This window comes from Petromyzon marinus, chromosome 36, assembly GCF_048934315.1.
Source record: "Petromyzon marinus isolate PM22_M1 ecotype Great Lakes invasive population chromosome 36, UKy_Petmar_22M1.pri1.0, whole genome shotgun sequence".
Lineage (NCBI taxonomy): Eukaryota > Metazoa > Chordata > Hyperoartia > Petromyzontiformes > Petromyzontidae > Petromyzon > Petromyzon marinus.
In genome coordinates, this window is record NC_133702.1 from 5,863,569 (window position 1) to 5,889,827 (window position 26,259).

The 26,259-nt window shown below is 44.6% G+C and overlaps 1 protein-coding gene across 5 annotated transcripts in view; it reads left to right on the top strand.

The window, feature by feature from the left end:
* Window positions 1-1,646: 1,646 nt before the first annotated feature.
* Window positions 1,647-26,259, top strand: part of TEX264 (testis expressed 264, ER-phagy receptor) — a 167,907-nt gene continuing 143,294 nt past the window's right edge. For all 5 annotated transcript variants that reach the window (XR_012946039.1, XR_012946038.1, XR_012946041.1 and 2 more), the window contains exon 1: window positions 1,647-2,445. Coding sequence is in view for 1 of the 5 variants with exons in the window: in XM_032966600.2 (XP_032822491.2) it covers window positions 2,188-2,445 (258 nt within the window). In the remaining 4 variants the exon portion in view is untranslated. The remainder of the gene's footprint in view (window positions 2,446-26,259) is intronic.

Here is a 26,259-nt window from a genome sequence, read left to right on the forward strand (position 1 = left end):
ATTATAACATTTCCTGAAACTACATTTCAATTGGACGTTGTAGTCAGCAAATATGAGACGAATGAGGTTTTCCAATCTTATTATAACATTTCCTGAAACTACATTTCAATTGGACTTTATAGTCAGCAAATATGAGACGAATGAGGTTTTTCCAACATTATATATCCATTTGTTTCCCCAAACCAAGTTTCGGAAAATAAATTCTGCAGTATTCTGCTGCTGTGAACACATTTAGCAAAAGCGTGGCACTTTGCGTGACTACTCTTTTAGTATATCCTTTGGTACATTCTTTTTGTAATCATCGTGTGGCTGTCGCTGTACATGGTATTATTTCTAAATATATTTAACATATAGCTTTGTGAGAGCTTGAATGACCGCATTAACTTCTACAGCTGAACTCTTTTTCACACTCTGCAAAGGCTAGGAAAAGATTATGGAATAGTCCGTCTATTCCATAATCTGATTAATAGTATTCAGTCGATAGTTAAGGAACATGTCCTGAGTCGTTCTTACTCACCTGGTTGATTTTCATTGTTCCCAATGATCTTCGTGAACAATTTATACTGCACGTTCAAAAATAAGTAAATATATCTGTAAACCGTCACACTCAAGTTCCGTATATATCACCTTTTTAATAGAATTACTAATGTGTAATTCCACGATTGTGGTATGTAACTTCTGTGTAAAGATTTAGTGAAAAAAACAATGATCGAACAAGTAGTCCCTCTTCTTTGATAATGTCCACAGGGATACCGTGATATGTATTCTTCATGATAAATGTATCAGTTCAATTTTCGCAGCCAATATTGCTGACATCCCGGATTTTCCTGAAGATGCTTGGCAGCGTTTCAAGAAAATAATCTAATAGCGAAATTTGTTTGTGAGAATTGTTCAACTTACCGGTGAGATAAAGCAATTGTACGTTAAATGCTTGTTCACTTGACAGTTAGTTTGGCTACGTTGGGGGGTCTGTCCAACCATACGTATCATAAATTCGGTCAGATGATCACGTGACCTAATCCAGAAATGTATATATATAAGTATCTATTCATAAGCTCACGATAAGTTCATCGAATTGTGAAAGCATAACTTTTTTCGATTCATCTATTGTACAAAAGCGAATCCGAATATTTATTTATATTTGAGGAATCCGATGAGCTATAAAGAAGGTGAGCCGGGGCGGTCCATGTGACCCCCGCAGCCGCTAGGGGCCGATACATTCAATAGAATCGTAACCAAAAAAAATCACCCTCGAAAGGAAACCGCGACAATTCATCGAATCGTCGACGCCGTTGTACATCCAAGCTCTCTCAACACGTGGCCCTATTGTTCTATGCCCCCCCCCCCTCCCAGAGCAGTGGTCGCGTCCGCCCACGTGGTTGGAGGAATCCCACGAGCTATAAAGCTCTTCTGTTTCCAGATGTCCACTAATAAGTCCACGTGACCCCCGCAGCCACTAGGAGCCAATACATTCAATATAATCCTAACAAAAAAAAGAACAAATAATCCTCGAAAACGAAACCGCAACAATTAATCGAATCGTCGACGCCGCTGTACATCCAATCTCTCTCAACACGTGGCCCCATTGTTGCACACGCGCTCCCCCCCTTCCTCCCAGAGCAGTGGTCGCGTCCGCCCACGTGGTTGAAAGCGGCGCGTGGACCCGGAAGTCCGTGACGCTCCTTCACGAGTCCCGCACGCAGCCCGCATTGTTGACATTCGCGGCCTCTTTCTCCCCGCTCACGAAAGCTGCCGCAAACGCGACACGTCGCCGCCGCCGCATCCCTTGCCTTCTGTCATTAAAACTTCCCCCCTCCTCCCCAGCAGCGCCTCCAAATAACAAACAAACAACAATCGCCAGCAAACGGTCATCCCCCACCAACCACCAACCCACCTATGAACCTACCACATGGCAATTGTATTTCGTAGACCGAACGCGCAGAAGCGTGCTGTGATTGGTGGATGCGGGCGCGAGGTGGGCCAACGCGCGCCTCCCGTTGGTCAGCGTCTGCGCGTGCGGCCAATAGGCACGCTCTACGCTCCGCCGCGCGCTTACGCGCTCCAGTAAATACAAACGGTGGCAGCGGATAGCAACAACAGCCGCATCGACCTCCGGCGCCTTTCATCGTCGTCCTTCTCTCGCCGCCGTCGTCGCCGCCGCCGCAGCCGCCGCCGCCGCCGCTTCTCATGGAGGACTGGGCGCTGCTGTCGCTCATCGCGGCGCTACTGCTGCTGCTGCTCGGCTCGCTGGTGGGCGCGGCGCTCCACTCGGGTCTGTGCGCCGCCGTGGTGGTGCGTACCGGGTCTCCGCCCGTTCGCGGCCTCACCGTTGCCTACAAGTACCGCGTGGGGCCCTACCGACAAAGCGGCCGCCTCTACACCGAGGCGGCGAGCATCGCGCCCAGGCTGCGCTCCATAGGAGTCTACTACGACGACCCCGCGCAGGTGAGCGGGGCGGACGCTGCTTTGTTGAAGGCCTCCCGTACAGGGTTGACCGGTGTGTGTGGGTGTGTGTCCTGGGGGGGATGAGGGGTGATTGATTTTGCTGATGACCCTGGCGACCTCCGCGGGCCAGCGGCCTGGGTGGTTGTCGAGGGGTGTGGGATTGAGCGGTCAGGTACTCGTGCGGATTTCTGATGCGCCTGCTCAACAAACCGAAACACGTAGGCAATAGCTGCGGGTCACCCGCTCAACAATTGAGCCGTCATCTACTCATCCATCCACCTTCTTCTTGCTCGCCCAAGCCACCTGCCACCAACTCATAGTTCCAAACGCCTACCTACCCACCCAACCAACCAACTTCTCAGTCGGCCTCTCCAGGGACTCACTCGTATACTTAGTCACCTACTCATCCAGTAGCCCACCCCATACATGCCAACCCCCTTATCAGTGCCTAGCTTATTACAGGCCAATTCACACCTTATTGGTCACCCCGTGGTGCCCTTATAATTCTCAACGTTCATCATACAAAGTGGAGATCGTATTGGTGACCGGGAAGATGGAGCGATGAGGCCAGCTCGTGCACAGGAGCTGAACGGATCGTTGAAGGATGGCGACAGCGTGGGGAGTCCTCCATCCAGAAGTACCGTAGATAGATCTTGAATAATCATGATATCAATACTTGTCAACCCCTTATCAGTGCCTACCTTATTACAGACCAATTTAGATCTTATTGGTCACCCCGTGCCCTTATAAATCTCAACGTTCATCCTACAAAGTCCCATCACAAGGGAGAAACACAAACAAATAGACAAAAATGTTGTTGCCCGTATTGAAACGGCTGTACGCCATATGGACCTGAAAACTCAATTTCCCTGTACAAAAATACGGGGTAAACCGTATGTGTTGACAGGTATGCCACCCCCACCTAATCATTAACATATCCATCAAATCAATCGCTTACGTACCTTCACACTCGAGCGTTTTTGCCCAACCACCTACCCACACACCTACTAACCCAATCACTAACCTACCCGATCACTTAACACCTCCCCCACACAATGTCTGCTCACCAAGTAAATTAATTTACACACTATCCAATTTCCGTTATTCCACTCATCTATTCACCTACCTGCTGACTCCCCACTCATCACCCACCCCTCCACCAGCCTACGTATCTGCTAGACCATCCCTTCTCAGCTCCAGTCCATGCGACCTCCCACGGTTCCCGTCTTTTCGTAATAATCGTGAATTTTCATTCTACAAATTAATCCGCTCCACCTGATGGTCCTGATGGTAATCACGGAAAACAGTACCGTGGGCAGCATTGCATTCCGAACCACCCTTAACCACTCAGCCAACCGATCAACCACCCCCATCCCCATGTCCTTAAGAGTCTCACAGATCACAGTCCACGCAACAGGCTGTTGTTGAGTTTCTGCCCTTCGGGAAAGACCTTTCGTGCTGATGACACACGTAATGGGTGTGATGAGCTGCCGTGAGGTCTTTTGGGGCCAAGCTTCCACACTGTAGTATTTGGCATGTGGTTTATTGCGGCAGCTGAAAGAGCCCCTGACCACAATTTAGTGGAACCACATGTGCCAAACTGCTGCTGGGCAGTACTTAATCTACAGCCGTTTCTCATGACGTACTTGTGACATCTGTAATTTATGTGCAACGAAGAAGGGCCATTGCCAGAAACGTCGTCTCACTATTCTAAGGCTGTGTTATTGAGGAATCCGTCGAATTCATTTGTGCGCGTAATGTTAAAATGAATGGTGTACTTAGGAAAATTTACTTAGAAATAAATAATCGGCAATTGTTTATTGTTCCTTATTTCATATCTCGATGTAGTGGGGTCCAAATATCACGTTGGTTATTTTTCCCTATGGTTGGGAATGGGAGACATTGATACGCTCGTGCCAACATTCGCCAACGTGTGAATCGAGCTCACTGTTAATGTTCGCGCGTACGCATTAACAGCCGTGTGCGCATCAGCGCACAGAACCTGGCCTCTTGGCAGTTCAGAGTGCACGCATCACTACCTGCCCAACAAGTGCAGACGTTGCCTCAAATAGCTCGATCCATTTCCGCTCCCCTGGGCGATAATTAACTGGTAGGATCGAGCGTCGATTGCCACCTTTATAAAACGTGATCCGCATGTGTTGCGATTGACGCGTTCCGTTTAATGAATGTCAGATCTTTAGCCACGAATGCATCGTTTATACGAACTCGATCATCATGATGAGTCATGCTCCGTCAGCTGCTGGATTAAGGTCTTACCAATCCCTCGCAGTCTCTCAAAGTCTTGCGAAGCAACAGTTCATCTCGCGCCTGGACATGCGCTGATTTCATCGCTTCCGACCCAACACAACCTGTGATATTTAAGTTGCTATATTTGCTCTTGAAAGAGTCTTCAAAGTATAAAATAACCTTCCGGTGTAAAGCCATTGAGACATGTATACGCAGTTTATAATAAACACGGAACTGGCAATACACAACCGTATGGTCTCATTAACACCATCGTGTGTCCGCTGCCATAATGCCCCCCTCTTTAACCGTACAGAATTCGACAGGCATCTGCCAATGCAGCGTGTGCGTGCGCATCGTGAGGTATGCTCGCTGCCTCTTTAAGTGCCACGCTGTACAGATGACGTGATTCCTGTTGGTGAGGCCCCCTTGGCATGAGAGCTCAGCGTGCGCCCAGCTGTGGCTAAGATTGAGGCCAAGTACTGCACATATTGACCTGTTTGCGTAGTCTCTACACGCATATGCACACGCACAACCCTTTCAGACACTGCTACTCATTTATACGCCATGGAAAGAATTTCCATTGCCAACGTGCAGTGTTCATTTTTTTATGCTCTTGAAATCCGGTCAGGTGGTACTGTGGTCAAAGTTTCGGGCTCTGGTGCTGGACACTTAGGGTCATTTCGGCCTGTGCCAAGCAACTTTGTAATAAAAAAAACTAGGATGGTTGTGGTTTCACATCCTGTTGGGATTTCATAGAAATAGTTGAGGGGGCACCTCATGATTATTTATGTATTCATATATATGAGATACAGTATAGTTATTTGAAGTGGAGGTGTTGTCCAGTGGTTAGCATACTCTGCTATCAATCCAGAAAACTTATTTTGATTCATGGCAGTGGCTGACAGCAGTGGCAAGTGATATCTCAAACGGTCCTGAGCACTGCTTTTCACCAACCTGCACTGACCAAAGTGGTGAAGTATGGTCAGACAGCCCCCGTGATCGACACTGCGTGGGGATGCCTACTTGCAATAAATAATAGAGACCCTCCACTCGGTCAACCTATTCATAATAATGATCATCATCATCATGTATGGTTTATCCCGGAGGGTGTTTCTTGATCCTCAACTTGTTTTCAAAGTTACCTGCATTGGGAAGTTTGGGAAATGTCACTAATGACTCGCATTCCAGGTTGAGGGCCCACACAGCCCTCGTTCACCCCAGGGATCTATCAAATTAGTACCACTTTGCGGCAAGTCGACAATGAGATTGTTCCGTGGAATGGTTTATTCCCCAATCATAGGAATGTGGAATTTGCACAAAAGCCTGAGTGCTGTCGAACATATGTTGAGTGCCTCCCCGTTCTGGTTTTAACAGGACACAACAGGTAATTTTTTTAACTATGAAGAAATAAACGCCTTAAAAAAAGTTTAAAAAAAACAACGGTTTTATTCGCAACTTCGTTTAGCTCACGGTCGAGAAGTACGTCGATGATGTGGCGCCTGCTCCCACATCAACGCTTACTTTAATTAATTGTTTATTTTATCAATGAATCTTCAATGCCAAACTTTGTTTGTGTGGAGTGAGGGTTCCTGTAACTCGTTCACACGGAGCAGGCGCGCCTGAGACACGTGGCGCCTGCTTCTTGGGCGAGGCGATTCGAGAGTTTAGGGACCGCGGCGTTTTTGACCTCCACAAATATATAAATAATAAGGCGTCCATACAAAATATTAATTGCTTTAAAGGAGCCAATTAATTGATTAATTGATTCCGTTTTTGATATATGCATGCAATGTCACCACATCTGAATACGTGTGCAAAATTTTGAATTGATTGGACAACATGAAGTAGGCTAAATTTGTATTACAAGATTTGACCACGACACACAGACAGGAGTCAAGTTAAGTAAAATCGTTGAAAAATTGCAGTTTCTATCGTTCGTCAGAACGAGTGTTTTTTTGTTTGTTTGTATTTTACATTGATTCCAGCTTGATTCATTGTATATACGCCACGACGAAATCTGAGCATATGCTGGATGAATTTTAAAAAAAGTTTTAAAACCATGCATTATGCTTATTATTGTAGCGCTCCTATATCTTTGTATTCCTATGTTTTTTTACAATTGTAAATGAAGCTGCAGCCAGTGTACTATTTAAGACAATGTTTAAATATACTTTTAAATGTATCCAGAAAAAAGTATCACCGAGTCTCACAACTCGCTTTGAGCATTGGACTGTTTGGCCAGTTCCATTAATCAAGTGTTTGGCATGTTTAGAAACCCAAAACACACTTGGCAAGCCCTGGTGGGTCACCCATCCGTGATGATGAAGCTTAGCTTCCGATATCTGATAAGATCGGATGCATTTAGATGGAGTGTTTTGATCGTAGGCATGACATCTTATGGATGGTTGTGAATGGTTATTTGCACCCATTCAATAGTTCCATTTCATTGGAGCACAATTGTCCAGTAATATAAAACCAGTTTGAATATACTGTATTACACAAGCAAATGTAATGAAAAGTGACCATACTGGGGGTGCTTTAAATGATTTTTGGTTATTGTTTCCGTCTTGTACTTACTCTCACACTGTGCTGCAGTCTGCTCAGATCAATGATTACAAGCCCAGGGCCCCCTTTAGCCCCACTTCTGGCCACTTGCCATGTGTGACTTTCTGACTGCGCACAGCGGTTTGGTCAATACGGGAAAGTGCATTTTTTTACTGCTTTATGCACGTGGCATCACAAGCTTAAGATCCCTGCTGAAACTTAAGTGTCCCCCGGTGGAAAAAAAAAACCCTTTGCAGCAAAATGCAATAGAAAATATTGTCTTTGGACAACTGAAATAAATCGTTAAATTGAGTGAGCATTGATGTTTCTATTTTTCAACTGCAGATAAAATGTCAAGTGCCCGGAGGTAGCTTTGCATCGCCAAAAATTGTCAAAAAATATATATTTTTTGGGTTAAATAGATGTAACTTCTGGTCAGCATGTAATTATGCACACCTTCTTATTGATTTGATAAATAGTCATGGTTTGAGGCCACGATTCAATTAAATAATAATAAAAAATTGCCTCTCTGTGTCGTTTCTTTTTCCTCTTGTCTTGTTGATAGGTTTATGTTTGCTCCGTTATGCTGAATGTAAAATGTGCATATCGTCTGTGGATATTTTGCATAGGTAAACATTTTGGAACATGCGTTTAGAGTATTTGGCTGGAATAAATTTCCACACGGTAAGCCACTTCCTTTTGTTATCATTTATCGCCAGATCGCTTCTGAAAAAGAGCTATATAGCTCGGCGAGCCTTGCCTGGTAAAATATAAATAGATAATAAAATAACACAATTAAATTCTCACGACGTTTCGACCACAACACAAGTGGCCTTCTTCAAGTGAAAGGAACAGACCTGTCAGGACGACAGCTCTGAAGAAGGCCACTTGTGTTGTGGCCGAAACGTCGTGAGAATTTTATTGTGTTATTTTATTAATTTATTATTTTATTCTCATTCTACGTGACTTTACCGAAAGAACCAAAGAAGATGAATCCTTGCAGTCACGAAAGCTTTAAATCGAAAAATATAAATAGTTTATAGCTTAGGCAACATTGCATGTTCGTTCCCATTAATTATACGTAAAAAAATAACTAGCTATAGTGTAAGTAACTTTGAAGCCTGTGCCTTGTAGACAGATGTAACTACCCACTATTGAAATAATTTATTAATTTATTGAATGTTGCTTCATTTGATAAAGTACATATTAGCATTCTGTTTACATGTTAGATTATAGCTGTACTAGCTTTACTACCCGGCTTCGCCCGAGACTTGGATTTTTGTCTTGGATTAATACAAGGCCTACGCGGAGGATGGGGGGGGTGCGTGACGTCAGCAGGCACACTGCGTCACGCTGCCGCATGCGGTGACTTCACAGATGTGACGCCACCACTCACTTGCCATGCAAAATATATCCATTATTGCGCCCCCCCCCCCCCCGAAATGCAAAAGTAAATTTTTATACTTTTTGCATTGTGTACTTTCTGGAAGCTACCCACATGCCAAATTTAAAGTTTGTTGCATTTTGAGAAGATTGCTAAACATTTCGAACAGACACACATATTCACAAATTTCCCTTTTATATTAGCTGTATAACCAAAAGTGCAATTATGTTCTCGTACGAACAAGGATATAACACAAGGACTCTAAATGTACATCAAAGATGAACACATTAACAGCTCATTGTCACTCTAACAATAAACAAAACAATAGCATTACAATTTAACTGTGTTAATACCCCAACACAGTAACTATATGATACTAAAACACCAAGACTGCAATAGCTATTGCAATGACGGTACTATAAAAGTACGATAAGATCAACACTACAAACAAAACAAACTAACACTTGCAAGTTTTAATATGTATCAATATTCTGTCTAATATAATCTGGGTTTTTGTCAACGGTGCGTTTCGAATATATGTTTTAATGAAAAAAAAACATTGCTTTAAAAAAATGCGTAATTCCTCCGGAACTATAACAATTTCACAGACAGTGATTTTCCGTGAAAATCACAATAACTTCCCGCTAATAAGCGCACACTTGATTTACATCAAATGCAAATCTATATATGACGCCTCGCCAAAACTAAATGAGTGAACGACAGGGTACACTTTCAACAACGTGGGTTTTGAGTGCCGCCTAATTATAAATGACGCTCCCCGTGTCAAAGACCCCCGGGGGCGTTAGTGCGTTCCCGCACAGCTATGTTGCCTGCAAGGCGTGTTGACGATCGCGTGTCATCGGTTGGGAGCTTGAAGGCACAATCCTGGCCATTTATCTTCCCAAACAAGATTGCCCAACAGGTAAAAGGTTCATTTCAACCCGCCACCCCGGGGCTCCTGTGTCTTATTATTGTTAGGCAGTGGCACGACAATACCGCTCGCTCGCATTCCGTCTGTAAGTGCATTCCCTAAATGATCCCACATTATCCCTGAATGAGGCGGCTAACATTGCTGGTGTTTATAGACAACAGTGCAGTAGTGGGCCGCCTAATTGGAATACCATTGTCTTAAGGAATAAAGACAATGGGCATTTCTGACATATCTGAAACGTGATACTTTTCGCTGCTGTGCGGGCATGTCAGTAATAACTTGCATATCAGTTGTGACCTTGGGGTTAAGGGGTAGTCTGAGGTGCAAGGAACATGTCAAACAGACTGGTAATTATTTCTGTCTAACATTATTAATGGCTTCTTGTTTTTTATGACTAGTTTCTACCAGTTTTTTTTTTAAAGGTTAAGGACACTGCCAGAACATATCTGATAGAGAGAGTGAAAAGATGCTGACCTTTTAACAGAGCCGCCAACATGTTTTGTTTGCTATTTAGACTTAAAAAGCAATATTTGATCTGGTTGATAAAGGTGACATACCGTATAATTGTTACACCATAACTTAGCTTTTTTTGGTCATGATGGAGGGGTTTCAATTCTCAGTCTATAGTCTGGCCAAAAATTCCTCAAGTAAGTGCTGGCTTTTCAGAGCAGGCCATATGGGAAAGCCAGCGCTAGTGCATATTGCAATATACGTGCTTTAGTTAGATAGCCATCATTCCTCGGTTGGGTTAACGCAGGATCGCGTTATACGTGTAATGAAACGTAATGGCAACGCAGCCGTCAATTAAGTGAGAGCCTGGGGATGTAAGTTAGCGTTTTGCAAAGTTGACAAGAGGGAACTTCATTGGTTCGGTGCGTGAAGTGAGAGCCAATCAGGTTTCGATGAGGTGCAAAGTGGGCGGAGCCGAGGGCACTGAAACCCTTGGAGCAGCTGCCATTGGTTAAGTGACACGAGTGGGAAAGTGACGAGTGATTAATTGAAGGCAGGGCATTGCCATGGCTGTATAATTCTACAAGACCTTCGTTCTAAGGGCACAAGAAAACTAAAACTATTCCCGAGACGTCGTGTTATTGTGTCAAACTAGAGTTCACTGGACGTTTGTTGTGTGGGGGGCAGGAGATGTTGAAAGGCTGAGCATGGACACTTGGAAAGAAAAGTTCATAGTTTGTAATGAGTGCATTTTCTAAACATTTAGTGAGAGCTAATTATGTTTTACTGGCTGGAGGGAGGGAAGGACAGACAGATGGTCACATCCAAATGGCGTGCGCTTTACTCATGATAATAATAATTTGTGTAAAGGAACGTTATTGTATTTTGTTGTGCGCGTATAAAGAGTCATAGCTTAAACTATGGACACGTGTGCGAACCGAAGTTATCCACCATACGACGCTGAAGTTAAGAACCTACTGCTGTGGTGGCACAAACACGGTGTCGCGTAACACAAGGCATGTGACGTTCACCAAACCTGCCTAAACTCCTGTGAGCACCCAGCGTTAGCCAGCGAGGTTGAGCGTAAGTGCTGTCTGGTAATTCCTGACATGCCTTGGCTTAATTGCACAGCCTGCCATTGTTATGTTTACACGAGATTGGGGGGGGGGGTACCCTTGTAATATAAATGCATGCCCTGCGCGAAACATCAACACGGCCCTACAACACAGAGCGGCGTCATCGCTCATTGTGTGTGCCGTTCGTCGTAATGGCTGTCGAGAAACCACATTTGTGAACTTGGTCACTAAGAAGAGCAGGTTGGCTGCCAAAATAATTTTGTTGAGAAGGTTAGACTTCAGCCTCGCAGCCTCTCGCTCGCTCCCGCTTCAATGAATACACAAAGGCGAAGTTGCGGGGCTGTATGAGCGGCTTGATGAACACGGTGCTGACAGCAGGACGCTTTCCAGTAGCACAAATGTGAACAGCGCCGCTTGTTAAATTCCAGCCTCTCGTAAATAACAGTCGTTTGGGTCCGGTTCAAAAATGCACTTATCTGTCAATCGCATCTCGGTGAATTTCCAGCAGCTGAATGTAAAGTTTCAGGAGTGGCGTTTCATTAGCAATGATCTATATTTGACCGGCCTCTGCAGGTTTTTGCAATTACGTGCATACTTTCTCACGTTACGGTTGTACTGTAATGAATTATGTAAAAATCCGTTTCCACAACACACATGCTGCGGTGCGACACAAAAAAAGGTATGATTGAATGAATAGTGGAAAAGCGGTGAGTGCGTTGCTTCCTCTCCTGGTTAGTCAGCAGTGTGGACAGGAGAAACCCAAGGCCGATTCTGCCGCCCAAAGCTCTCGTAAATTGTCTGAAGCCATTCCAGCGGCTGGGGCGCATTTCTACTGGTCACTTGTGCTCTGCCTGCCATCCACATTAAAAAAAAACAACAACGCAAAAAAAGTTGCCCACGCTTGGATGGCGGTGGTGGCTAGGGGTGGGGAAACTGGTCACCACAAACAGGGAGGTCACTATAAACCTGCCAGATATTTTGAGACGCTTCCACGGCAAAACGCAAGCGAGCGAACGGGCGCGGGATTGCTCTTATCCGGGGTCCAGAGCGAAGGGTGGCTGTGGGTGGAGGAGAGGGAGCGAGGGAGGGGGTAGTGCGGCGCATTGCTCTGCGCCGCTCAAAAGGGGACATGCGCAGCTGGGGGAGAGCACCTGCAATCACGCCGTCCCAACGACACGGTTCAGCCGACACGTAACGGCACGAACCTACTGCTCGGCAGGCCCTGCCCGCACGTTGTCGGCACAAACCTCCGTACATTTTTTTGTCTTTTTTTTTAATCGCACCCAATGAGCTCTCGTGTTAGTTTTCCATAAGCGTTGTTTATTTTGTTTTTGAGCAACAGACCTCTCGTGCATTGTGGAGGCATGGCATGTGGGGCTGCTCTGCCTGCGTTGTTTTTGGCAAATACAGTCCTTGCCATTAATGTGTGGACTAGCGAGAGTTGCTGCTCAGCCCAGAGGCATTCATTATACGTTGGGCTCGCCTCTGCAAGGTGTCCATATATAGCATTTCTTCAGTACTCTTGACTTCACTTCAAGAGGTGATCGCCGGCGAGATGGAAAGATGAAATTCAGGGCGCATCGTTAAGATAATATACAGCTATGTACTTAACTAGATTTATTCACAATATAGTAAGACCTCGTGTAGCCTGCCAGCTGGGTACACAGAGAGGTGAATGTGTGAAAAGGTCTGATATGTGAACATCTGTCAGGCGATGACGACAAGGGAGATGGAAAGAGGACTGCACACAAACGATGTATTCACGTTGCACCTATGCATGTTGAACTTATTTCGCACCGTCCGTAGCCAACCGTGCCAATCGTAGGTGGGAGGGGTGGGAAGGATAACAAACTAAATTTAAAAAAATAGGCTGATTGCGCAAAAAATGAAACGCAAACTAGCAAACTTACGCGAGATTAATAGTACATTCATGCGTGTGAAATGGTCGGATACATTAACATCTTTCTCAAATGACAGCTACACCATGCACGAATACTACACTGGGTGTGGGCTGTTAATTTGTGTGACGGTCGGATGTGCCACATTGTACCGTCGCCAAGAGGGTCGGCGAGGGATCGCCGGAAGTAAAAAGCAATCGGATTGCCATTTCTTTCAAGGATAAAATAGTGTTCTCTGCCGATACCGGTGATCCATGTGAACAACAAAAAAGATCAGGTGGGCCAATAAAATGCGTCAAGTTGTCACTGATCTATGTCCTCCTGCTTTCGGGGCTGCGGTATTGACGGCCGTGGCTCTGCACCGGCGGAACTATGCTTCGGCGCGTCCCGCCAAGTCGCATTTGTTTGGCCGGCCAGGCAGTGGGGTGTCCTTGCCACCCAAACATAAGTGACGCGGCCCGGCCCTCCGAGAAACAGACTTTTAAAAAGTTATGCAAAGCACTCGCCCTGGCTTTTCACGGGTTCCATAGACCTTTCACCGATCGCCGTGCAGTATCCATCGTATGACATCGTTTGGCCGTACCCGAGCATGCTCATGTTGTGGGTTTGTAAAGGGTGTGGGCCCCAGGAGTGGAGCGCATTCCATTTGCCACGCAGATGTCAGCTGTGATTGGGAATGAAACTCAGGTTGCCAGGTTCATAGCTTAGTGTACAAACAACTATGCCCACCAATCTCCCTCCCCACCTCGGTTATACGTTCATCTTGACTTAAAGCTTTCGTCACTGCAGGAATTAATATTCTTTGGGTCTTTCGGTAAAGTCACGTAGATGGCTTCAAATTTATTCATAAAGAGGCAGACTGCCTAAGCAGCTTTCCCCCTGTTTTTTGTCCTCCTGATGACGATCGCTTGTGTTGTGAACCTATCTGCGTGACTTTACCGAGAGACCCCATGCCCGTGAAACAATACGTGGTTTGTTTTATATCTCTTGCCCTTTTAAAAAACGTTATTTTTTTCTTAAATGTTTTCGTGCAATCAGTGCTATTTTCATGAGACCCAAGCGTCGATTGAGAACTCTCACCGATCAATTTGTACCCTCTTGTCAGAGAACGTCCCGTTGAAGATATTGCAAAACTATCCGTGAGATCGATTCATGTAGCTCCTTCCAACCTGTCCTGTTATTTAATAATTGTTGTGTGGCGTACAATTTATTTTCTCCAAATTACACAGAGAGAAAATAAGTTAAATTCTCGCAGGTTTTTTTTCCGTGTCGTCATTGGTGACCAGTTTGACATTGATTTAAAGTCAGTTGAGAACCCATTTTGACACGGAGGCTTTCACGACCAATGTCATTCAAAATAAAGGTGTTTTTTGTGGTCAGATCGCGTCAGTATAAATGTGTCGTTAACCCGCCACCACCCGACACGGTAAACCAGTAAGGTTTGTCACGTAAACAAAACGTGCCGATTAGTTACTACTTTTATAAATGTGTCGAATTGAGAGCAATTCTGGTAAAATCGCCTGATGATGCTGGATGTAATTTTCCAGCGAAAAGTCGTATTCATGTTGTAAATGTTGTGGATTTACTCTTTAACACACTGGTGGGCTTAAGTAGGAACTAATTTGCACATTTTGTTTACGTCACAAACCTTACCAATTGGCTGTGTCGGGTGGTGGCGGGATGACGACACATAGTTACACGATTTAACCCAAAAAAACTTTATTATTATGAGTTGAGAATCCAGTTTAATCGTGGGTGTCTGAAACCCATATTAAAATCGAGGGTCGCAGAGTGCCTTGACCCAGGATCTCAGCCACCCTGCCATAACCTTTTACAATTCTAATTTTAAACTGCTTTAAAAGTAACCTGGCAATATTTTGAAAACACTAATTTCCACACACAAGTGATTTTGAAACTCTTCCACAGTTTACATAGCTACGACGTACACCTTGTGAGTACTTGGCATTATATGAATAAGCCGCTTCAGAACAAAAATATTCAACAGAATGTTACGGCGTGCACAGACTATCGTGTTATGTTTTGATGTACTTTACATGTGTAATGCGTTTTCCTCCAAAAACACAGAATCAAAAATTAATTGCCATTGCAAGATTGACTACTTAAAACAAAACGATTAACATGCACATACAATATTTTATGTGCCAGCTGTGTGTTGGCAATAAATATGAAATCCCAATTGCTCAGTTTTGTAGAAAAAGTTTAATTCCCGAGGCCTATGTTAATTTGAAGTTCAAGTTGAAAGAAAAAAAACACGTTGCGTTTTCTTTTTTCCGACATCCAAACCTCAAGCCAAATTAATTTCTTGGCAACAAATGAAAAACTCCCGATCCTTAGCAGCATGCGAGCAGATTGGGATTCCGTTCTTGCTTACCTTTACAGCGACGGAAACACTCTTCGAATCCAAACGGATCTCACCAAGGAAAACAAAACGAGAAACACTTGCACAAGTCCAACTCGGGTTTCCAACCCCGGCTGGGTTTTGTTCAAGTTTACCTGCAGCTGGCGAGTCAAGCAGAGGAAGAGTCCCAACCACCCCCCCCCCCCCCCCTCTTTCTGTCAGCTCCGCTGCAGCGGCAACGCTCGTCGGCTCCGCGTTTGGGAGCACAGTCACGTTGAGTGCTCGCCAGTTCTCTTGGCTGGTGCCATTTATGGAGCTTGGTGTGGGCTGATAAAACAACACCCGCCCCACCACCACCAACCACCAAACCACCACCACCAACCACCAACCACCGTCGCCGCCAACACACAACCCCACCCCACCCCGAGAGCTCGGGCTGAGTGGCATTCGCACGTGCCTGCTCGCAAGACGGCACGTGGCTCTTTCTCCGTCGGCTTCAGTGAGAGCGTGGACTATGGCGCTGCTCGATGTGGCTTGGCAAGCAGCGCCGTAACTCATACCGTCAAGCTCTTTACAAGTGTGCACGCGCACGCAGCTTGCTCAAATACAGCGGCTGCGAGTGGCAGCGTTGCTCGCCCAAGAAATAATTGTAATGATTAGGCCTGCAGCCACGTGCGTCTCCACCCCCCTCCACCGGTTCCCAGGGGTTCGATGAATTGTCGCGATCCCATTCAAGAGTGTTGAATTTTTTTCATCGCCTCCGATTCGCCACGTACGGTGCGAAAGAAGTTCAGCGTGCATACGTACGGTGTGGCAGTCATGCACGCATTGAAAATAGTCGATTGCCACACGCACCTGTTCGACGCGTGAATCGTGACCGTAAGAACTGACCTGAATCTTAGAATCGTCGCATGTGTGGTAACGATGTGAGCGGGTGCACGTTTCGTGTGTATTGTCTGCATTGCTTCAAGCGAGTAGCAGCATCTTTACAATATTTGATGTTTAAATAACATGTCACATAATATTGAAATATATATTTGTATAGCCCCCCCCCCTTGTCAGTTTACCGCAGCACGAAGGAAGATCTTCCCAGGACGTGTCAGTTATGGGGATTTGTTTGACTGTGCTTATAATATATGCCAGTTGACACTTCATAGCCTATCCTGTTAGAGCAATGTACGTGCACATGGTGGATGCCAGGCTGTCGGAATAAACACAAATTGACGACGTTTGCTATACCGTCGGTTATGCATATTTGTTTTGCTTCCTCCCGTGTATATATTCCGGTGTGCTTTCGGCTCCGTGTCGGGATATTTACGATTAATTTGATGCCGAACATTAGCAGCTAACAGTGCACCCACCACCTCGTGTCCGGGAAAGGTGTCAGAAAATGACACAAGAAAGAACTGTTTCTGAAGTCGCTTAAAAAAAGGTATTTTTTTCTTTTTCTTTTTGTAATCCACACTTTTGGGCCACATTTTATATACCCCGGGAAAAAAAAGTTCCCCAGAGTTGGAATGCGGTTAATTCATGAAATAAATCATTTCGTTTAACCCCTTTTTTCCTCGGTCAATAGCGACCGAGCTGAAGCCCGATGTACTCGTCAACGCGGTGAAATTACGGGTGGCTGCCCGGGTTTGAACTCTCGCGAGTGGTGACTCCACGGTCTGAAACAGTATGAGCTCCCATGAGCCACCCGTCTGCCTCCGTTCCCTATTTGTCGAGTCGGTAAACAAGGACCTTCTTGAGATTGTTTTATGCTCCTATATTGTCTGGACCTCTTACAAAGGGCGTGTTCCTAAAATCGAAAAAATGTAACCCGCGTGAAACCCACGCGACGCGCGTCGCGAGCAGTTGATCGGTGACGGTCAGAGATGTCAAAATGTGCTTAGTTTTACAAAGTAAGAAAATAACACAACGCGGCTTTCAGTGAGTTCTGGCACAGCGTTATGGACTTGCCATTTCCACATGCCCACAAAGACCACCCATAGATGGTGTCAACAGCTACACATCACACTGTCAAGTACGGCGGCCGGTTCTGTAGTGTTTTAAAATTTTGTTAGAAATGTGCCTGCGAACCGCCGATTCCGCTTGCGTCCAAAACATATTCCACAAAGAGGCTTTAGTAGCCTTTACACAAAGCAATTGCAGTTCTTGAAGCACGATGTGGGCCAAGGGTTTTACATGAGTCCACGTTTATTTGTTTCTTCATTTTACAGGCCGTTAGAAACAAATGAAAAAATCCCCCCCTTGGACAAACAACCGTATCTTTCATGTGGTGAGGGCCGGTCGTTGCTGACCCAATTGCACCGGTATGCCAGTTGGCTCGCCAAAGGGAAAAAGAAATCAGTTGCTTTGCAGCTCCTGCAGCCGCGTGCGATGTGCTTTGCACTATGCCCCGGCAGTAAATTAGCGAGCGGAGCTAAGCAAAAAAATATATAATTTTTTTACTATTTCTTTAAACTCATTTTTTTGTTTTACCAGGTAAGGCCCACTTAGCTATACAGCTTTTTTTCTGAAGCGAGCTGGCCACAAATGATAGCCCAGTAAAGTTGGCTTATCACGTAGAAATGTAACGCAAGCGAATATTCTTAAACGCATGTTTCTAAATGTGGAGGGAAAAACCAGTGGACCCGGAGAAAAAATCGGGATCGAACCCACGATCTCCTGCATACCAGGCGAGGTAGTCAACATCTCGTCACTGCAGAGCTTCAGTGAGCACCTTTGGGTTCGGGGAAGAAGAGGATGGTCAAGCAGCAGTTCCCATCTCGGTTGAACCTGAAAGTGGAGACCCTCTGTGTCCTGTCCTCCCAGGACCGAGCAAAAGGGATGCCATGCCCGCGCACCTCTTAAAAGTTTAACCCCACTTCGCCCCTGCCTGAAACCAAACCCTGGCTCAAGGCTCCGGGGCTAGCCTATGCCGCAGGACGAATGACTATTTAAGTGAAGACCTTTTACACGGCGCAAGCCCTTTCACCGGAACGGCGACGCCGGAGGTTGAGAAGAGAGGTTTTTTTGTTAAATATATATCAGGTTTGGTGACTTAAATTAATGCATTTATAATGCGGATAAGCTTATTTATTTTACTTGAACGTTTTAAATGTGTGGGGAGCTCGCACGTTTGCGTTGGGGGGTGAAATTGAAACCGTTCCAAGTTTACTGTGGAGCCCTCTTTAAGATCACACTCTCACTGAGACGGCATAACTGAAATTGACATGAAGCAGAATGGACATCGCTAAAGGAAGGCGACTGACTTTTTAGCGCATTTTTTTTCTTCACGTGATGTGAATATTAATCAGTATAATAATGAGAGTGTTCTCTTAACATTGTGATATGTTCTGGGCTTTCTTTGGACCAGCAGCTCGATGTAGTAAAAAAAAAGCCTAAGACGTGTTGACACCATATGTTAACAGGACATACGATCGCGATTGCTTTGAATTATATATAGAGTGCTGCTGTGTGTGTATATATCGGCTGCATATATTCGACACGGTCTTCGGCAAACACCAAATAAATCAACTTTTTCTTTGCTGACAACGCAAGTCCCTCGATCCTCATCAATCTCAAAACGTAAGAGCCCATTCAGTTTCATTATTTTTTTTCACTTAAATGCTTTTGGATAACCATGTTATCTTGGAAGTAAGCTTCCAAACCCCACAAATGCCAAGGGGATGCTTTTTGCCCAGCGGATTGTGTGTCTAAACACATTATCATTCTTTATTCCGTACATGTTTACATGAGATCCTTTCTATATTGGTTGTTGGCCAGCCTGTGCCAGACATTGCATTTTACCATCTGTTGCAAATGTCTTGAACTGTCTTTTTTTTAAGGCGGCGTACCAATGGAGAGTTCTAATTTCCTTTCCGTGATTCCTGTTAAGTTTGCCATGCCTCGGTACCGGGAGAATTCTCTGCAATATGCCAATGTGCTCATAAATCCTGACCTTTGTTTGAATGCCAGCTTTTTTTCCCAGCAACCTTTTATATTCTGTTCTCACAATTCATTGGCTTCGTTCCCATTGGAGGGTATCACCGTCTCCTCTTTGTTTTTGCCTTGGTTACGGAAACTATCCTTCATTCTTGAGTTTATGTTCTCAAATAAATCCCATTGTGTCTTTTATCACTCTCCTTCAGTTACCTTGGCCATGCACGGGGCTGGAATGTAGTACCCGAGCACGTGTTATCAGATCATCTGGATCAATGATCAATAAAACCTTCACTGGTGAGCCCTTTCCTCCATAAAGTAAGAAGAATTAATCCTTGTGGACATTAGTGAGCCTATTTGCTCAAGGCAATGCTATCCATTCTGGATATCATTCTTGCGATTTGAGCGAGCAGCACAGGGAGATTGTCCACGTTTTGACACTAGTACAGTCGCTAATTATAATTGCCGGTGATATTTCGTTTGAATTATGGAGCCGCCACACAATTTACTTCATATTGAGGGCAAATTAAATCGCACCTCGTGTTGTTCGGCACTGCGTCCGACGTTTCGGTCCTATTCGTATGCCGTGGCCATAACGGCATGCGGTGAAACCTGAAAACGTCGTAGGAGAGCTACGCAGCACATCTGCAAAAAGCCGACATGCGAGTCCTATAAATCACATCCGATTGTGAATCTACGAATGTTTCTTCTCCCTCGTGGCTTTGCACAGCCCTTTATGGGTCACCAGCTCTGAATATACAGCGATCGCTCGACCTAATGAGCAGGTGCCTGCTGCACTGGGCAACCCTGCCACTAATTTCCAAAAGCCTTGACTATGTGGTATTTAGTGTCCGTGTAACAACAAGTGACAAGCTGTTAAACCACCGCCGCAACCACCAGGAAATCCTGCAGCAGCTAATGAGACGTTTGCAACTTTTGAATCCACAAGGACAAATTGTAACTGCAAAAAATACATCAAAGAATAAGGATGGAAACTACACTAAAACTGTTATAAATATATATTTTGGTGAAGAAGCACGGTGACAGTTCAGCGTCAGGATTATGAAAATCTAAACGGGCAAATATTTATTCATAACATGGCAAATGCATACACAAACCCGCACTGGCCAGCGTAGGGAAGTATGGTCAAATAAACCCTCATGTAACACACTGCTCGGTGAGGCCTCCGTCCAACAGTGGATTGACAAAAGGGATGCACATGTACATGATGAGTTATAAGGCAAGGGTCAAAAAGAAAACAATCAGGAAGGTAATTGCGATGGCATCACGTATCCATAATATGTTTTTGTTTTAATCACGTGATATGTAACTCGGTTAAATCATCACGCTGTCTTTTAAACAAATAGAAAGACAGCGCTATACTGTTTTGCTACTTCAGAGGACGTGAAACCGGGCTGCGCTGCTGCAAAATAACGGTCACTGCGGCGCCGTAAATCGCGGGGCTTGAGAGTCGCGTCCGCCGCTCGGCCCATCGATCTGCAAGTCGATGGGCGGTCGCGTGGGACTCGGTGGAAATGTCTCCACCGGCCCTCGTCGCAATGGGGAGACCCACGGCGGAGGAAGCCACGGGGGCGCAACACGGCGGCTCGGAAATCACCTTGACACGAGCGCCACTTCCGACGAGCTTTATGGAGGAAGAGCACTTACGCGGCACGTGGAAATACAATTGGCAGAAGACCAAAAAAAATCTTTCCGCCGAATAGGAAAGAATGTACGGAGGTTTCCCCCCCCCCCCCCCCCCCCGTCGGCAAAGAAGTTCTCTTATAGTCGTAAGGATGGCTCGTTTTAAAAACAAAAAGTCTGCGATATATTTTTTGCTTGGTAATAAAATAACATCTCTGTTCCTTTTTTTGATGCCCATTTTATTGTCCCGTCTAAAAATACAAATTTTTATTGGACAAAGTGAGAAGAAGCCGAGACATTTAGAGAAGGGAAATGGTAACTATAATGCACCGTGCGGGCCAGTGTGCTTACTTCACAAAGGTAGCGTTGCCAAGAAAGCATTCGATTGGCGTCCCATCGAATAGGTACAATGTCCATTGTCTGTCACATATCTGCCCTGACCATTTAACTGCCTGCACCCAGTGCAGTGTTTATGCTCAGTGTAACCATAATTTTCAAACGGACGTTCATCTATCCAACATTTTCACATATCCGCCTATACCTCATTACCCATCGAGTTGGATATGTCACATTGTACTGTATACAAAAGCGTTTTGAAACCCAGTACATACCAAACATGATCTGCATGTACAATGTACTTACATGAGTGGTGGCTAAACGTACAGGTAGTCCCTGACTTACGATGGTCCGACTTACGATGTTTCGATCTTAACGATGGCGATAGCGATACGACAAAATTGTAAGATATTTTAAATTTCGCGCGGCAGGCAAACGCAGCAGCATACGAGGTACGATACTGTATGTTGGGACGCTGCCGGGATGTACGCATCTCCCGCCTTGTGTGGTGATGCCTCACTCTCACCAGCGGTCGACGGAGTTAAGTTGTCTCGGTGTTAGCGCGTGTATTTATTTCTGTGTTTTTTGTGTTTCAAAGCATGTTAAAAGTTTTTATAGCAGACTAGCGGTAAGTACCCGGCATTGCCCGGGTAAAAAATCTATTTCAAAACTTCTCTTAAAAACCTTACATATACATACACATATACTAAGGTATTGTGAAAACCCGGTGGGCCATTTGTCCATTTCTCCACCAACAAAATTATAAGAGGCTTGCACAAGTCCAAAAAGTTATAGAAAGTGGGGGGTAAATAGTTGATGTAAAAGGTTTCTGAAAATTGTCGACCCCCCCCCCCTCAAAAATATATTTATCCCTGCATATGTATATATACCTACACACCCTCCATACAACAGAGTAAGTAGTATCTCTTGCCTCTGTAGTTGTATCTACTGACTGTACAGTAGTATCTACTGAGCCAGTAGTAGCTACTGACTGTTTAGTAGTATTTCTATTTAAAGCTTTCGTGACTGCAATGATTCATCTTCTTTGGTTCTTTCGGTAAAGTCACGTAGAATGAGAATAAAATAATAAATTGATAAAATAAAATAACACAATAATATTCTCACGACGTTTAAAAGGAGACACGATGGTTCAATGAGCCACTCTGTCTACAGGAAAGCTACCCATACAGATGCTTACTTGAAACCGGATTCCCACCACCATCCATCCCAGAAGAACTGCCTCATCAAGACTATACCATAGAGCCCAATGCATTTCCAACCAGGAACACATTACCAGTGAACTCAAGCACGTACACCAGGCTCTCAGGGCTAATGGCTACTCCGACTACACAATCCGCAAAGCCATCACTCCAGTCATGAAGAAGGATCCTCTTGTGGAGCCACTCAAAACCATCACCTTACCCTACATTGCAGGGGTCACTAAAAAGATCTCCAAAATCCTGAATAAACACAAGATCCAGGTCCGATTCAACACAGTACACAAAATCCGTGATTTAGTTCCATCTGTAAAAGATGCTCTTCCAGACATACAGTACCCGGGCGTTTACAAACTAAAGTGCCTCTGTGGTAGTAGCTACATTGGAGAAACCAAAAGACATATCTCGGACCGCATCCGCGAACATAAAGCAGACTTGAAACACGGTAAGACGAACTCCTCTGCCGTGGCAGATCACTGTTACAATTCAGTGGGCTCACATGACATTGACTTCTCCAAGACGGAGGTTCTTTGCAAACCAACTGGCTACCATGAGAGATTCGTTCATGAGGCCATTCACATATACAAGCACAGAGACAATTTCAACCGAGAAGATGGATTCAGGCTTAGTAACCACTGGAAAGATGTGTTAAATCATTTCTGTTCTTAATTAATTGTAATTTTACGATGACCTTCAGACCGCAGCTCTTTCGCCAGCATTGCCTCTTAATACCTCTCACACCACGGTTAATGGTATGGTTTACAACATGGAGTATACTAGGGCTTCGCAGCTGTCTCTCTCCCCCTCCTCTGTTCCGACCATGGACGAACTCGTCCGTCTGAATGGGGCCCGTAGCTATCCGTGGTACGGAAATTTGAGGGTAAGAATCCACCCATTTTTTCGCCATATAGCATTGTGATATATAACGACTTATGGTTGGTAGCTTAGCTGATTGGAGAATATAGAGTTTATTGATAACATGAAGGTAATTTATATTTTAGTTTTTATTGGTTCACTATATAGTACTGTGAATAGCTCAGATGTGTAGGCATTTCTGTGACCAGTCACTAGCAAATCACCCAGTTATTTCAATGCTAAATTCGCCTAGTTATTTCAATGCTAAATTCTCCTGTTTTGATTTGTACTAAGTGCCTCGGTGAATGTGTATGCTCTGACTTCAACGTAACTATTTCTGTAGCAGTTACAAGCGAATGCCTTAATTTAGCTATTTCAATGCTAAATTCTATGCTAATTCCTTTTAACAATGGGTGCCTCTGCGGATGTGTATGCTTTAACTTTTAACATAGCTATTTCTGTGACCAGTCACAAGCTAATCATTCAGCCTTTTCAATGCTAAATTTTATGCTAATTCGTTCGTCAAGACTCTTTGTTCCTCTCACACAGCTTAAAAGCCGTGATCTGAACGTGGCTCTCTCACTCCAGCGCTGTCCTACCAGACAGTCTCGCTCCCTTCACCTGATGAAGGCCGCTTGTGTTGTGGCCGAAACGTCGTGAGAATATTATTGTGTTATTTTATTTTATCAATTTATTATTTTATTCTCATTCTACGTGACTTTACCGAAAGAACCAAAGAAGATGTTTAGTAGTATTTACTGACTGTAGTAACGACTGACCGTAGTAGTATCTACTGACCCTACAGTAGTATGTACCGACTCTATAGTAGTAACAACTAACTCTATAGTAGTATATGCTGACTCTATGGTAGTATCCACTGACTATAGTAGTAACTACTAACTCTATAGCGGTATCTACTCACTCTCTAGTAGTATCTACTGATTCTATAGCAGTAGTAACTCACCCTAGTATGTACTGACTGTATAGTAGTATCTACTGACTCTATAGCAGTATTTACTGACCGTAGTGGTATATACTGACTGTGTTAGTATCTACTAACTCTATATAGCATGATCTACCAACTGGATAGCAGTATCTACTATGACTACAGCAGTGCATACTGACTGTGGTGGGACCTGCTATGATTACAGCAGTGCATATTGTGGTGGTACCTGCTATGATTACAACAATGCATACCGACTGTGGTGGTACCTATGATTGCAGCAGTGAATGCTGACTGCGGTGGGACCTGCTATGATTACAGCAGTGCATACTGTGGTGTTCCTGCTTTCACTACAGCAGTGCATACTGACTATGGTTACCTGATATGACTACAGCAGTGCATACCTACTTTTGGTGGGACCTGCTTTCCCTAGACCAGTGCATGCTGACTGTGGTGGGACCTGCTATGATTACAGCAGTGCATATTGTGGTGGTACCTGCTTTCACTACAGCAGTGCATATTGACTGTGGTGGTACCTGCTATGATTACAGCAGTGCATACTGACTGTGGTGGTACCTGCTATGACTACAGCATTGCATAATAACTGTGGTGGTATCCTGCTATGACTACAGCAGTGCATGCTGACCGTGGTGGTATCCTGCTATGACTACAGCAGTGCATATTGACTGTGGTGATACCTGCTATGACTACAGCAGTGCATACTGACTGTGGTCCTTCCTTGCTATTACAGCTTTCACTACAGTAGTACATGCTGACCCATTCACTCATCATACACTAATTCACACATACACTCACTCACACTACCACTGACTCACTCACACATCATACACTGGGAGTGTCATGCTGCCAGCTATGGCTGCTAGTTTGGTCGTACATGTTATTTATATCGTTTATTGTTAAATGCGAATCACAGTTCCTATGATTACTGTTGTTACATTGTTTTTTTGTTTTATTTTGGTGATTTAGAAAACATATGGTTAATCTAATTTATGGTTGTTATTGTTTGACTTGCATCACACTGGGATTTGAGCACACAGTGTTGTAATACGGTGTTTTTTAGATTTGCTGGTTTATCCAGGATGTTTCTAAAGAAATCTACAACCTTTGATTCCTTTGCGCGATTTAAAGAATCGATTCTTGGTGCGCTTGGGTTTTATTTGATTTTAAAAGAATGAGTTATATTTTGATTTAAAGCTTTCGTGACTGCAGGGATTCATATTATTGGTTCTTTCGGTAAAGTCACGTAGAAGGGAAACAATAAAATAACAAAAATATAAAACAATAAAATTCTCACGACGTTTCGACTGCAACACAAGCAATCATCATCAGGTGACTACCGAAAGAACCAAGAAGAATGAGTTATCTTTTCATTTGTATGTTATGTTTTAAGTTTTCAGACGTTTTAAAATATTTTTTCCCCGCTAGTAGCATTATATATCGACTCTATAGCACAAAGTACTCACTTGACAGAGTGCCGTGACGAGGCCTAGTCTCGTGCAGAGCCCACTGCCTCGCCTAGATTGCCCGTCCGGCCGAGGCTGGGGCCTGGGCCGCTACTCCCCCCCCCCCCCCCCCGCGCTACAATAATACTATTTAATCGCTGTAATTTTAGTATCTACCGAGCCTATAATAGTAAGTGCACACATTGGGGTGAAGGGGGAGAGAAGAGAACGTGACACTTTGATGGATTTACCTCAGCGTTGGGTGTGAATTTTTTGCATTTTGAACGCGAATGAGAAATGGCGTCCACCCTGCAGCGACGGTGTGAGTGCGTTGCCAGGGGCAACTCGTGTCGGCGTTTCGCGCATGCGCAGCAGCGAGCCAGGCGGCAAAAGTAAATAAATAAACATCGCATCAAAACGTGATTTTAACCACTTTAAAGATTAGGGATGGGAAAACGAAATAGCCTATTCCCACCGCGGTGCCCGGGGCGTGTCGCCCGGCAAATTTTTTTCTACGCGAACCCCACGGTCCAAGAGCCAAAT